Source organism: Sceloporus occidentalis, unplaced genomic scaffold, assembly GCF_023333645.1.
Source record: "Sceloporus occidentalis isolate IW3139 unplaced genomic scaffold, rSceOcc1.0.p SCAF_6, whole genome shotgun sequence".
NCBI classification, from domain to species: Eukaryota; Metazoa; Chordata; class Lepidosauria; order Squamata; family Phrynosomatidae; genus Sceloporus; species Sceloporus occidentalis.
This window is the reverse complement of record NW_028316986.1, coordinates 93,849,793-93,862,501: the sequence shown is the minus strand read 5'-3', so window position 1 is coordinate 93,862,501 and position 12,709 is coordinate 93,849,793. Positions and strand designations below refer to the sequence as shown.

The 12,709-nt window shown below is 39.1% G+C and overlaps 1 protein-coding gene across 1 annotated transcript in view; it reads left to right on the top strand.

Annotated features, from left to right (window-relative positions):
* The window catches only part of LAMA2 (laminin subunit alpha 2), a 609,129-nt gene that overhangs the window by 524,158 nt on the left and 72,262 nt on the right, over positions 1–12,709 (top strand). Inside the window, exons 43-45 of the mRNA XM_089530405.1 lie at positions 463–579; positions 3,457–3,639; positions 8,004–8,158. Coding sequence (XP_089386531.1) covers positions 463–579; positions 3,457–3,639; positions 8,004–8,158 — 455 coding nt within the window. The remainder of the gene's footprint in view (positions 1–462; positions 580–3,456; positions 3,640–8,003; positions 8,159–12,709) is intronic.

Below are 12,709 nucleotides of genomic sequence, written 5' to 3'. Positions count from 1 at the left end.
GTTTATTGACATTTCATTTGATGAAGGATTCAAATTCTTTCCAGCTTAGTTTAATAGCTAACTCTCTAATTGCAAATAAATTGATCATGGCATGGTGTATTGTATAGAGTGTTCAACATGAACTGCACAGAGTTTTCTTCAAATCTCTGTTCAGCCAAAAACGCTGATATGATGCGCCTGGGCCAGATACTTGTCTCTTGGTAAAAGCTTTTTTCACAGAGATGCTGTGAGGATAAAATAAGACTGCCCCACATGCGTCTATTTTTTTTTTCAAAGAAAAATAGGTTACAGACAAACATGCTAGAATACACACAAACTGCTTTTAGCATGATTCTAACAATAAAAGGTAGCACTAGAGAATATTTCAGACAATCTAATAAGTGAAATGGACTAAAGCTAAAGTGAGCAGTGAACAGAAAATTAAGTTAAACCTTTGTGATTTTCTTCTTTCCTTCTTTTAAGAAAATGGAGATAATCTAAAGGGAATGCAGAATAGGTTACAAGATGCAGAGGAAAAAAACTCTGATCTCCTCAGAGCTTTGAACGATACCCTGGGAAAACTGTCAGCAATTCCTAATGGTAAGTAGAGTGAATTTCTGATTATGATCTATGAAACTCTGGGGTACAAAGTGCTTCATAAACCTAGATGCACTTTTAGAACCACTATCCATGTGTTCACATTTCACAATATTTTCCCCCACCCCATCTTTGCTGTTCCTCATATCATGGCTCTAGCTCAACAGAGATCATGTTGTGAGTGAGCCAATGCCATGTCTCTGTGTACCCAGTTAGATTTGGGTGTGCAGCACTGAACATAAATTTATTTTTCATGGGAAATATGCCTTGCATAATGTGCTAGACTTTTATTTGTTATTGTTTTTAATTTGTTTTGACAAAATTTTAATTTTATGGATTTTAACTTTTGTATGTTGTTGATTTTCAACGATGTTTAACTGTTATAAACCACCTTAAGATCCAAACTGGGAAAAGGGCGGGATATAAATAAATATAACACCAACAACATAACATCAAACTGAGGAAAGCATGACGTTGCCTCACTGAGAGTGGAGAAAATGCATCTTCATATTGTTTAGGCAACTGTCTTTCCATACTATACTGTGGTGGTTTCATTGCCCACTCTGGCAGCAAAACATAGTGTAGGCACTGTATACTCTTCTCCCACAGCCTTCCACAATTGATGCCCTTCTGTTATGGTGGTCTACTTGAAGCATCATCAGAAATGGATGTCATCTTTCATGGCTCACAAATAAGTTTTAGCTCTAGTAACATGTGCCAAAGTGCTAGAATGAAATACATTTTTGAGTGTTGTTTTTTTGGGGGGGAGGGGGGAAACAAGCGTACAGATTTTGAACACATTCACACATGAACACTTACTCCATTCTGCAAGTTCTCTTGTCTGTTTTAGCTCTTTGAGAATGCCAGAGAATGAATACTTGCTATTCAGTTTTTTCTGACCTGGCAGGAGCTGTCACTTTCATATCACCCTTAAAAGGCTGGTTCTTGAAGTTAATTTTTTTAAGAATGAAAGACAGCCTACTGCCTGCCAATCCATCCTTTCTTTAGTTCATTTCCCTATAGTCCTACAACTTGCTGCTAGCCTTAGCAAGCTAATACTGAGGCAACATCAGATAGAGAAGAGATAATCTTGTTAGACAAAATTCATTTCTACAGAAATATCAAAAATTTGTGGAAGAGACTGAAATTGGCTGACAGCCTTTACATTCAAAGGATGTAAAAATAGAAGCCAAGATTGGCTGGCAGTATTCTGTTAATATGAGGCAAACTGGCATGACATCATAGGTATGTGGCCATACTTTATAGTGGAAAGAGCAATTCTCTGTGGTGAAAGGGTGAAGAGAAACCAACAGTTATACGAGGCTCACTATGCCAAGTGGTGCTGGATTGCAGACTTCTCTGATTCAACAAAGTTGCAATCTAATTAAAACAATTCACAAGCATCTGTGTTATTTCTTTTGCCAGTGCAGGTGGCAGTGATATCAGGGAGATGGAGGGGGGGTGTAATGATTATGAAACCATTGCAAAAGTTGGCTCATATGAAAATAATATATGCAAGTTTTTAGAATGTGGAAGTTTAGATTTGAGACTAATTCATGTGAACCTTTTGCCAGACGAAGTAATATATGTGTATAATTTTTAAATTTCACAGAGCACATGTTTTCATTTCACTGAAAAAAAATCCCTCAAATAATAATTAGCTCGGCATATCCTAGCAGCATTTGATAACCACACAATCATTGGGATTTTATTTTAGTATTGTGTGAACAGACTAATCAGTTTTGGCTCTACACTGAACAAACAGGTTGCATGATAATGAGATCTCTCATTTCTTTGACTTATTCCATTGGAAATAAATATATTTTCTGTTTATATTTAAACAGTCATCCCTATTTAATTATTTTGATTTCTTGGCAAGACCAAGATGTGCCTTTTCCAAATCAAAGGGTTTTGTTGACAACATTGTTTTATATATAACAGATTCTTCGATGATCATCTGTGCATCCAATGACCTCAATTCTGTTGCTAGTTCTAACTAGAGTAGATCCATTGAATCAATAGGATTTACCTATCTGTTGAATCACCGTTCAGCAGTTGGAAATAACCAACAGGATTCTAGCCTGTGAGGATTATTGCACAGCTAAATAAAGTGACTTACCGCTGCCGAATTCAGTCTTCATTTAGGCCGCACACTGGTCTTATCGCATGGCTTTTCTCCTCAAAACCACCATCCAGGTACAGCCCGGCTCCAATGTGTGTCCCTGAACTCCTTTCAGCAGGCTTTTTCAAAGTCAGAAGCTTTCCAACTTTGAAAAATGGCCACCAGCGCAAGTTCAGGGACCCACATTGGAGCCGGGCTGTACCCAGCTGACGTTTTTGAGGAGAAAAACTGTGCGATAACACCAGCATGCAGCCTGAATGAAGATTGAATATGGCAGTGGTAAGATGCTTTATTTAGCTGTGTGATGATCTCCTGTTTGCCTCAGCATAGGAGAGTAGATCCTCATGCAGACCTGTGCTGGGCTGAGCCGTATTGCACAACTGGGCAGAATCACAGAAGCATCTGGCTACATTCCAGGAACCAAACAGTATTATTACAACAGGCCTCAAACCTCTGGAGGACCCTGGTGGATCTTAGTGCTCATGTCATCATTTTGCATCAAGGTACAAGATATGTTTCTGTGATTCTACCCAGTCCCTATGATGCAGAGAATGTCTAGCAGGGAAAAGTTCAGAGGCTATTCAGTAATTCACAGTGGGGGCTTGTGGATGCTGCAGAAGGAAGACGGGAATACCAACTCTCACAGCCTCCCAAATTAGGACATAGGCACACTTAAGTGAACTGTACATGCGCATATGGCCCTAACAGAGTGCCAGGCAATTTCTCTATAATTCTGATTTCCTACCTCCTGCTTACAGATACAGCAGCGAAGGTACAAGCAGTCAAAGATAAAGCTAGCCAAGCTAATGATACAGCGAATGATGTACTGGCTAGAATCAGAGATCTCAACAAGAATCTCCTGGGCTTAAAAGACAACTACCAAAAACTTGCTGATGATGCAGCCAAAACAAATGCTGTAGTGAAAGATCCCACCAAAAACAGTAAGATTTTATTGTATATATATCTTGCATGGTTTCTTCATCTGTTTCCATAGTCTCCTGAAATGAAAGGGTTGTCCCTTCTACTGCTTTAAGGATAAGTTATGACACCTTTGCTAAACTACCAGGGACATATTGTCATTTTGTATTTCTTAGATGATACCTTCCAATATTCTTTATTTGCTTCTTTTTCTAGCTGTTTTTAAGATTTTAAATGGCACATACTGAACAGGATGTTTTCAAGGATCCATTCTCTAGGTTCTTAAAACATTTTGATTAATATGAAGAAAATTTATCTTGGAAAGTTAATAATGAAAAAGTCCTTGGCAGACCATTCCCAGGGCAGTGGAAATAATGGCAAGCTTTTGTAGTATGAATTCAGTCTATGAGCTAACCTTTTGAAGGGGAAAATATGAGAGGGGTTTAATAAAGCTGTCTTTTGGTTGTAGAAGATATATTATAGCCTCTTGGGTAATACAGCTATGTTGAGAGCATATTTTATGCTGATCCTTTAGTTATACTCATTGAGTATCACTATGTTGAACTGAAGGAAAATTGCATCTGAATATCTGTAGCATAGCTGTATGACCTTTCCCATTGCAATGACATAGAAAGTGAACATCCACTTCCACTGGATATTCCATATATGTGCATGGCAAGCAGAGAATTGTGAATGTTGATAGACTTTCAGAGCTGTTATTTACATGAGCTTTTAAATTCTGTAATAAAATTATCCTGTTCAGTGTTTAAGTCTACTTGTTCCTATCTGCATATGTAATGTGATACCAAGTATAGACACAAACATTTTATTTTATTTTTATTTTCTTAGAGAAACTTATGGGGGTTAGAGACGGAGGGGGGGGAGAGAAGAACTTGAACAAAGGAGTGGTCTTCATGATAGAATTTGGAGGAAAATAGGCTGGAAGGGCTTTATGTTATTAAATGGATATTCATACATTGTTAAATGAATATGCTTGTATCTCTTGCATGCTTATTTTTATATTGGCATAGTACCAATTTGGTTTAAGGGGTTTAATCTTTATATGATCCAGTATGTTCCTCCTTTATTTTATTTTATTTTATTTTCAGAAAACTGATATGTGTCATAATCTGGGTATATCAGTTGGTCACCATATGCAACCATAGGCCAAAACTTTCATTAGACCTGCAATAGATTGACAGGATTGCAATAGTTTAAAGAAGCTTTCTCTAAATTAGACTGCTAAGAATAACATTTGTGAGGAACACAAAATGTAAGTGGACCTGTGATCTTGGTTCTAGTATTCGTCACAAAATCATTAGCTGAGCGTGTATTCAAAAGTATTGTGTTCCTTAATTGTTTTGGCTATAATAACCTGTCTGAGCACCCACTGAGTATCTGGTGGATTTTTGTGTTCTCATAAAAGGCAGTCACTCCAGGAATCCTGAGTCTGCCTACAGCTTTCATAAAGTATCTCTGGACTTTATTGCACTGGGAAAATCGGGGGCTTAAACGGACATTAGCCCATGAAAAACGTACAATCACACTGAAGATTTTCACACGATGTTGTGATTAAAGAGGATTTATCCCAGCAATAAACAGGTAATAACCAGCAACAAATCATTCATGAGAAAATCCCGTGAATGACTTGTTGCTGGCTATCACCTGGTTATTACCGGGATAAGTCCTCTTTAATCACAATGCATGTGAAAATCTTCACTGCGATCGCACAATTTTCATGGGCTAATGTCCATTTAAACCCCTGATTTTCCTCATACAATAAATCATGATGTCATGATTAAAGAGGACTTATCCTGGCAATAAACAGGTAATAACCAAGGTAGGATGTAGGAGGCCCATCTTAGGCATTAATTTTCACTAGGCCATTGTCCTTCTGCGTGTATATGTGTGTGGCAACCCCATGATTTTTGGGGGGTTTATTTAGACAAGGGATACTCAGAGGTGATATTGCCAGTTCTTTCCTCTGAAATACAACCTACAGCACATAGTATTCATTTGCAGTCTCCCACCCAAGTGCTAACCACATCTGAGACTCCTTAACTTCCCAGATCAGACAGGATCTAGTACCATAATAGTACCAGATAAAAACAATCAGGAATTCATCCTTCACAATAATTTACTTTTTGATCGGATAGGCATTTATATCACAATTTTTTAATGTGTCTACCAAAAGTAAATCTCACAGAACTCTGTGGAACTTACATCTAGGAATCTGAATATAGAATTACAGGTCAAATTATTTTACTCTACCTGCAATACATGTGCACGCACGCACGCACACACACCAGATACATATACTATGTGTGTGTATCTGTGTTAGTGTGCGTGTCTGTGCATGTGCCTTTACGTTGTCGGCATGCATGTGCATGCACACACACACACGCATACACACACACAAACAAACATAACACATATATATAGTGCAATAAGAGTACCAAAAAAAAGTATAGTTATGCATTCCACATACCATATCAGCAGTACCCATGTGTCAGGCAATGAAATCTTGCAGTTTTATGTCCACTGATCCATTTGTTGTGTTGTTTGTCTTTCAAACACTACCTTACAAGTTGTTTCTTCTTCTTTTTTTTAAATCTTCAAAACTTGTCTTCAGGAATCAGTACGTATGAGGTTTTAATTTTATTGCTTTCCTTTTTTGGCTTTCCCCCTATTCTCTATGTCTATGTTCTTCATTCATTTTCGCAAATATACTTGCATGGTGCATATGCAAAGTATTGCATTAAAATAGCTAACTCTTCTACTCCATCAATTATTCCTGCAAAGATGCAAACGCTTTCATTCAGACCAGCAACCTGTTCCATGCACAATGAACAAACCTCAATTCAGGGTCCTTTCTGTTGTTACATGTCCACACCATACTCATGTATCAAAATCCTAAGTGAGAAATTGAGTTAAAAATGGCAAAAGGCACAATTCATCATCCCCTCAAAAACTCAGAAAGCAGTGAGAATCTTGGAAACTCTCCTTTGGAAGTGCTGCATATTCCAGTGAGGCAGACTCACACCTGTGTCCCCCCAATGTGATAATGATTTGTTACTTGACTGTTGCACCTTGAAGGTGAATAGAAAGGAACATAACATTACAAGAATTCTAATTATGAAAAGAACAGAGCCAACAAAAACTTTTTTCCCCATTCTGTGTGGACTTGAGATGATTATGTAGACATTTTTGCAATGTGTATATGGAGAATTTCAAAATATTAGTCACAATGGCTACCTAAAAACATAATAAACCATTGCATAATTTAAGATGTTAGAAGAATCTAAAACCAAGTATGAATACAGATTTTACATCAAGTCACTAAACCCAAAAAGCTTTTATAAAAACTTGTCAGAATGAGCCCAAAGTCGGTGCCAATCAGACCTCCAAAGGGAGATCATTCAACAAACAGGAGATCACATTGAAGACGGCCTTCTCCTATGACCTCACACAGTGCATTCCTCCCAACCCATTCTCATGGTTGCTGCTAATTTTATAAATGGTTTTTCAACACAAGGCAATTATTTTCCTTTCCTAATGTGAAATTGTAGAACTAATATGTGCTAATTTTTTTACTAATATATGAAATATTCTTTTAATTCAAATTGTGTTCAATAAGACACACGTAAGAGCAAAAAGCCACACTCTTAACTTTCCATTTTCTGGCATCTGGCCTTTGCATAAATTATCCTATAATATGCAAAGACCAGATGTCAGAAAATGGAAAGTTAAGAGTGCAGGTGTTTACCTCTGACTCATGTCTTATTGAACACACATAGAACACTCTTTTACTCTTGCTCCTTTACTCCTATTTTGCCTTTAAACCAAATTCTAAAATGATTGTTTAAATCATCTTGCACCTTTTAAAAATAAAGTGGTAACAGAAGGCTTGATTGGATAGCAATCTGGCTTTAATAAACCATGGTTTATTAATCTGGCAATGAGCCATCATGCATTTCTCATCATCACTTCCCTCTTTTCACATGCTGCTTTTTGGCATAAGTAGTGTGTTTACTTTAAACTGCAACCTACTGTTACATCTGAATTAGTAAATGGAGATTTAATCATGGACTCAGAACCATACAGAAAGCAGGACTATTGTTGTTGTTGTTGTTGTTGTTGTTGTTATTTTGCATTGTGCTTAGGAATTCAACATGAAATCATAGATTCCTCTTACAGATGTAATGGAAAACTGGTTTAACACAACATAATAAAGCCTTTCAGGTTAAAGAAAGGAAAGGGGGAGAATATGTGGGCATGGCATTAATCCCTGGATTAATAAACCATTGGCACATAGTGTTCTGAGTTATACTAATCATGTTTTCATCTCCTGTTAAATCTCTCATGTTGTTGTTTTTCTTACATGAAGTTGCTGATGCAGATGACACAGTGAGAAACTTAGAGGAAGAGGCTGATCGGTTAATGGATAAACTAAAACCAATCAAACAACTTCAAGACAACCTGGGGAAAAACATTTCTCACATTAAAGACTTGATAAACCAAGCCAGGAAGCAAGCCAATTCTGTAAGCCCTTCGGTTTTAATAACTTACACTGCATCTTTAACCATTCTACTCTGTCCATAAGGAGTACATAAGGCTAAAGATGACACATTTGTTGACAAGTGAGCCTCAGAAAATTAGGTGGATTTGAATGATGCGCTGGAATGACACAGATACCACCATGAGAATTGTTTTCCATGGAGTTGTCTACGCTGACCAAAGAAAAGATCAGTCTCACTTCACATTTTCCTGGTCCCCAACAACCACACAGTGATCCATTAATGCCACCGCTGAACAAGCACAGTGAGGTGACACCAGACCTAACTAAACACATGTTTCCCCCGGCAAACTCACTTCACTACATTGTTTTTTGCCTTACCAACCTACATCGACCTATCAACCAATAGCTGATTGGTTTGCCTGTCTGATTGGATGCTTCCCCATCTAATCTCCTTTTCCCCTTTGGCGCACCAGTGAATGAGGGACTTTTAAATGTATATACACACACACACCCATACACACATGACAGAGAAAGACGCGTTACAGACCGCCCCTTTGGGGCAGCCTGTAGGCTCTGCTTTCCTCGGTGTATCAGGGCCTCAGCTGCCAGAGCGGCAGCCTCCTAGGCCCCGATCCGCCGCTTTGCAGGCTGCGGGGAAGCGGCAAAAGGCCGCTTCCCCAAAGCCTGGAAAGAGGTGTCCTTGGGGCTTCAAGCCCCAAGGATACCCCGCGGCGGCAGGGAGGAGGAGAAAGGGGCCGCTTGGCCCCTTTCTCCCTTGCGTTTCTGGGCACAGCCATCTGAAGGCTGCGCCCAGTGACGCAAACCAGGAAGGAGCTGCGAAATGGAGCTCCTTCCTGCTCCGCGCAAAGGGCGCATTAAGCGCCCTCACGCAGAGCAATGGCATCACGTCCGCGCCGCCTCATTTGGAGGCGGCACGTTCATCACGCCATCATGGCAGCGGCCGTGTGGAACGGCCACCGCCATTTTATATGCACAGAGCGTGTACTAGGGTTGGGGGGGGGGTGCGGAAGCACTGCCCCTTCCTAACCCTAGTACACGCTCATTGCGTATTTTTATGGCGGTCTGTAACCTGCCAAAGAAAAAATAAAACTGAATCCATGTGTCTTTTATTTATGGAAATATCCAACCATGAGATCAATAGCTCTCTCCCTCATGTTCCCTCCCACTGCCTGAGTGTCACATTTGTTTTTACTCTTTTCAATTACATTTCAGTTTGTTCACTACTATCCAGTCCGGTACTACTAGCAGACATCAGCTGAGTATCAAAACATTTCCCTTATGGAAAGCAGAAACAGAGTTGGGTTGGCAATCATTTGGCAGCAACCCTGCCAAATTCCTGTAACAGCCCAACTTAAGTACCCATATTCCAAACAGTTAACACAAGAGTTTATCGCACAGTCCCTTGGGGACGGGATCGGGACGTGATGAAAGGGAGTGGGATGAGAACAGAATGGGGGATATCACAGATTTATCACATGCCAGATTTTCAGGAGCTGTTCAGAAGCATTCCTGAAAATTGCCTCCTCTGGGACGGATGGGAAAAGGAATGGGAACTTCAAATGGCGGCGACGGCATTCCGGCCTGCATTAAAATGTGTGATAGCCCCCATTCTGTTCCCATCCCACTCCCTTTTGCCACGACCCGATCCCGTCCCAAGGGGCTGTGCAATAAACTCCACAGTCTGGCTAGGGGTAAGTGGTAGTTCCTACTAGGTCTTCAAGCTTAGGGTATCAGGCCTGTAAAGTGTAACAGGCTTTCACAGTTGGTTCCAGGAAATTTGCTGGCGAAGCAAAGAAGAAAGCAGCAAGTTTTCCTCCTTTCATTTCCAGCTGTTTCACAGGAGAGCTACAGCATTCAGAGATATGAACTAAATGATCAGTTCTTGGTGTTACTGAATTAATAGACAAAGAAATAGATCTCAGAACACAATGGTGACAAACTGAAAACACAACATTCTTCTCTTGTTCCTTCCTTATGCTCTGTGTGTGTGTGTGTGTGTGTGTGTGTGTGTGTGTATTTAGCTTGGGCCATATGTAAACTGAAGCTCATCATTCTTCTTTTGTTACTGGGAACATCGTTTTAATCATGGTTACCTTGATTAAGTTACTATAGGGCATCTCATCAGAAGTCATAAACAAAACAGTAAGCTAGAAGGGGAAAAAGCACATTTCTCAGATGTTGCTTGTAATCAAATGCTTGCTTTTCAAATACTTATTTGATTGTGTGGAAAATCAACTGTTCTGTCTCTCTCACTCATAACACACATACTTATTAAATGTTTTCCTCTTAGTTCTTCTAACAAACAGCACTCGGGTCATTTAACAGTGGTAAAAGCAAAAGACAAAGACAAATGCACCATTTCAATCCAGGCTATTTTTTTAAGTATTGGAATCAGTCAGCCCCTGATTGCACAGATTTTTGTATGCTCATTGTAGAGCAAAACTGCTGAGATAACAGTTAGTAGATTGGAGTATCCTTTCTATATGCATCAATCATATTATTATAGAATCATCAAATCAAAGAATCAAGTTGGAAGGAATCACAAGGGTCATCTAGTCCAACCTCCTGCTGTGCAAGAGTACAAAATTACAACACTCCTAAAAGAAACCCATCCAACCTCTTATTAAAGACCTCCAAAGATGGAGAGTCCACAGTCCTTCAAGATGTACCAATCCTCTGTTGAATAACTCTTACAGCAAAAAGAAAAAAAGGAAGAAAAAGAAAAGAAAGAAAGGAGTTCCTCCAAATATTTAGGTAGAATCTCTTTCTTTGCATTTTGATTTCATTTGTATTATAGTCTCTGGAATGGTTGAAAACAACCTTACTTCATCTTCTACATGACATCCATTCAGATACAGTATTTGAAGATACCGCTCATGTCACTTCTCAGTTTTCTCTTCTCCAAGTTAAACATACCCAGCTCCCAGAGTTATACATTAGTTACATACTGCTTGAAACAGACCTTTAGAACCACACCTGTTTCTTCTTTGGACATGACAGAGCATAAGAACTTGGAAATGATACATCAACTGTCAATGTTGTTAATTGTTCTTCAATGACTTCAATAGACAATGGCAATTAAGAACAATTAACACAATGACCAGTTGATGTATCATTTCCAAGCCCTTACATTCTGTCATTACTTAATTTTGAGTTATGGTGACTTTATGAATGACAGCTGTCCAAGTCACCCTGTCATCAACAGCCCTGCTCAAGTCTTGCAAACTCAGGGCTGTGGCTTTCTTGATTGGATCTATCCACCTGTAATGGATTCTTCCTCTTTTTCTACTACCTTCTACCTTAACAATCATTATTATTCTTTTCAATAATTCATGTCTTCTCATGTTATGTGTAAAGCACAACAATCTCAGTTGAGTCATCTTGGCTTCCTCTTGGATCCCTTCACTTGTCTTTTCAGCTATCCACTTTTTCCATAGAACTCTCAACCAGCACAACATTTCAAATGAGCTGATTCTTTCCCAATCAGCTTTTTTCACTGTCTATCTTTCACAACCATACATAGAAATTGGAAATACAATGGCATGAACAATCCTGACAAACATAGGCCCTGTACATAGGCCTTTTGCCACTTTTGCCGCTTCCCCGCAGACTGGAAAAGCAGCGGATCGGGGCCTCAGGGCTGCCGCTGTGGCAGCTGAGGTCCTGATCTGTCGGGGAAAGGGGCGGGTGCAGGCCGCCCCAAAGGCGCAGTCTGTAAACTGCCATAGAATTCAAAGACATAGCCATATTAGTCTGAAAAATCGGTATGCAAAGGGAACTTGTAACATCTTTGAGATTACCTGAAAGAGGAAGTTGGTAGCATGAGCTTTCATAAACTTGAGCCTACTTCCCCATATATCTGAGGAAGTAGGCTCAAGTCCACAAAAACACTTCCTTCAGTTAGTGTCAAAAGTGCTACAGGATTCCTTTGCATATCAATAAACATAATTAAGTCATTTTCATAGATAGATAGATAGATAGATAGATAGATAGATAGATAGATAGATTTAATAGTCACTCGATCCAGGCCTCCCTTTTAGTCACTTGTTAAGTTTTGTTATCATCAGCCATAGCTGGTATATAAGGAATCTGACAACACCTTTGCAGAATTGCTAAGAATATTAAGTGGAATTGCTTTCTCATTTTCTTGATTTTCTTCACCTTGTGTCCTTGGGTTAAGAGCATCATTTTCTAGCCTCATTACTGAGTCCTGAATCTGTCTTCCCAATGTAATTACATTTTAAACTCAGGGATCAGTTGGTAATGCTAAACTTATTTGCCATATGACCTACAGGAATCTGTAAAGTAAATCCCTAGAGATGAATGTTTGGTGAGCTACTGTTTAATATAAGTCCAAGAGTCAAAGCATCAAGCTGCCTCCAGGAGAAATACAAAAAGGAATGCATGTGTGATAACAATGATAAAATATCTTGTTCACTTTAAGAACAGCACTTCAAATAAATAGAGGCAAGGCCAGAAATCATTTTGTTCACCTCTGAAATAATTTTCTTCCATAGGCTTTAAAGCGGGGTTTTTTTTAAAAAAAAATTAAC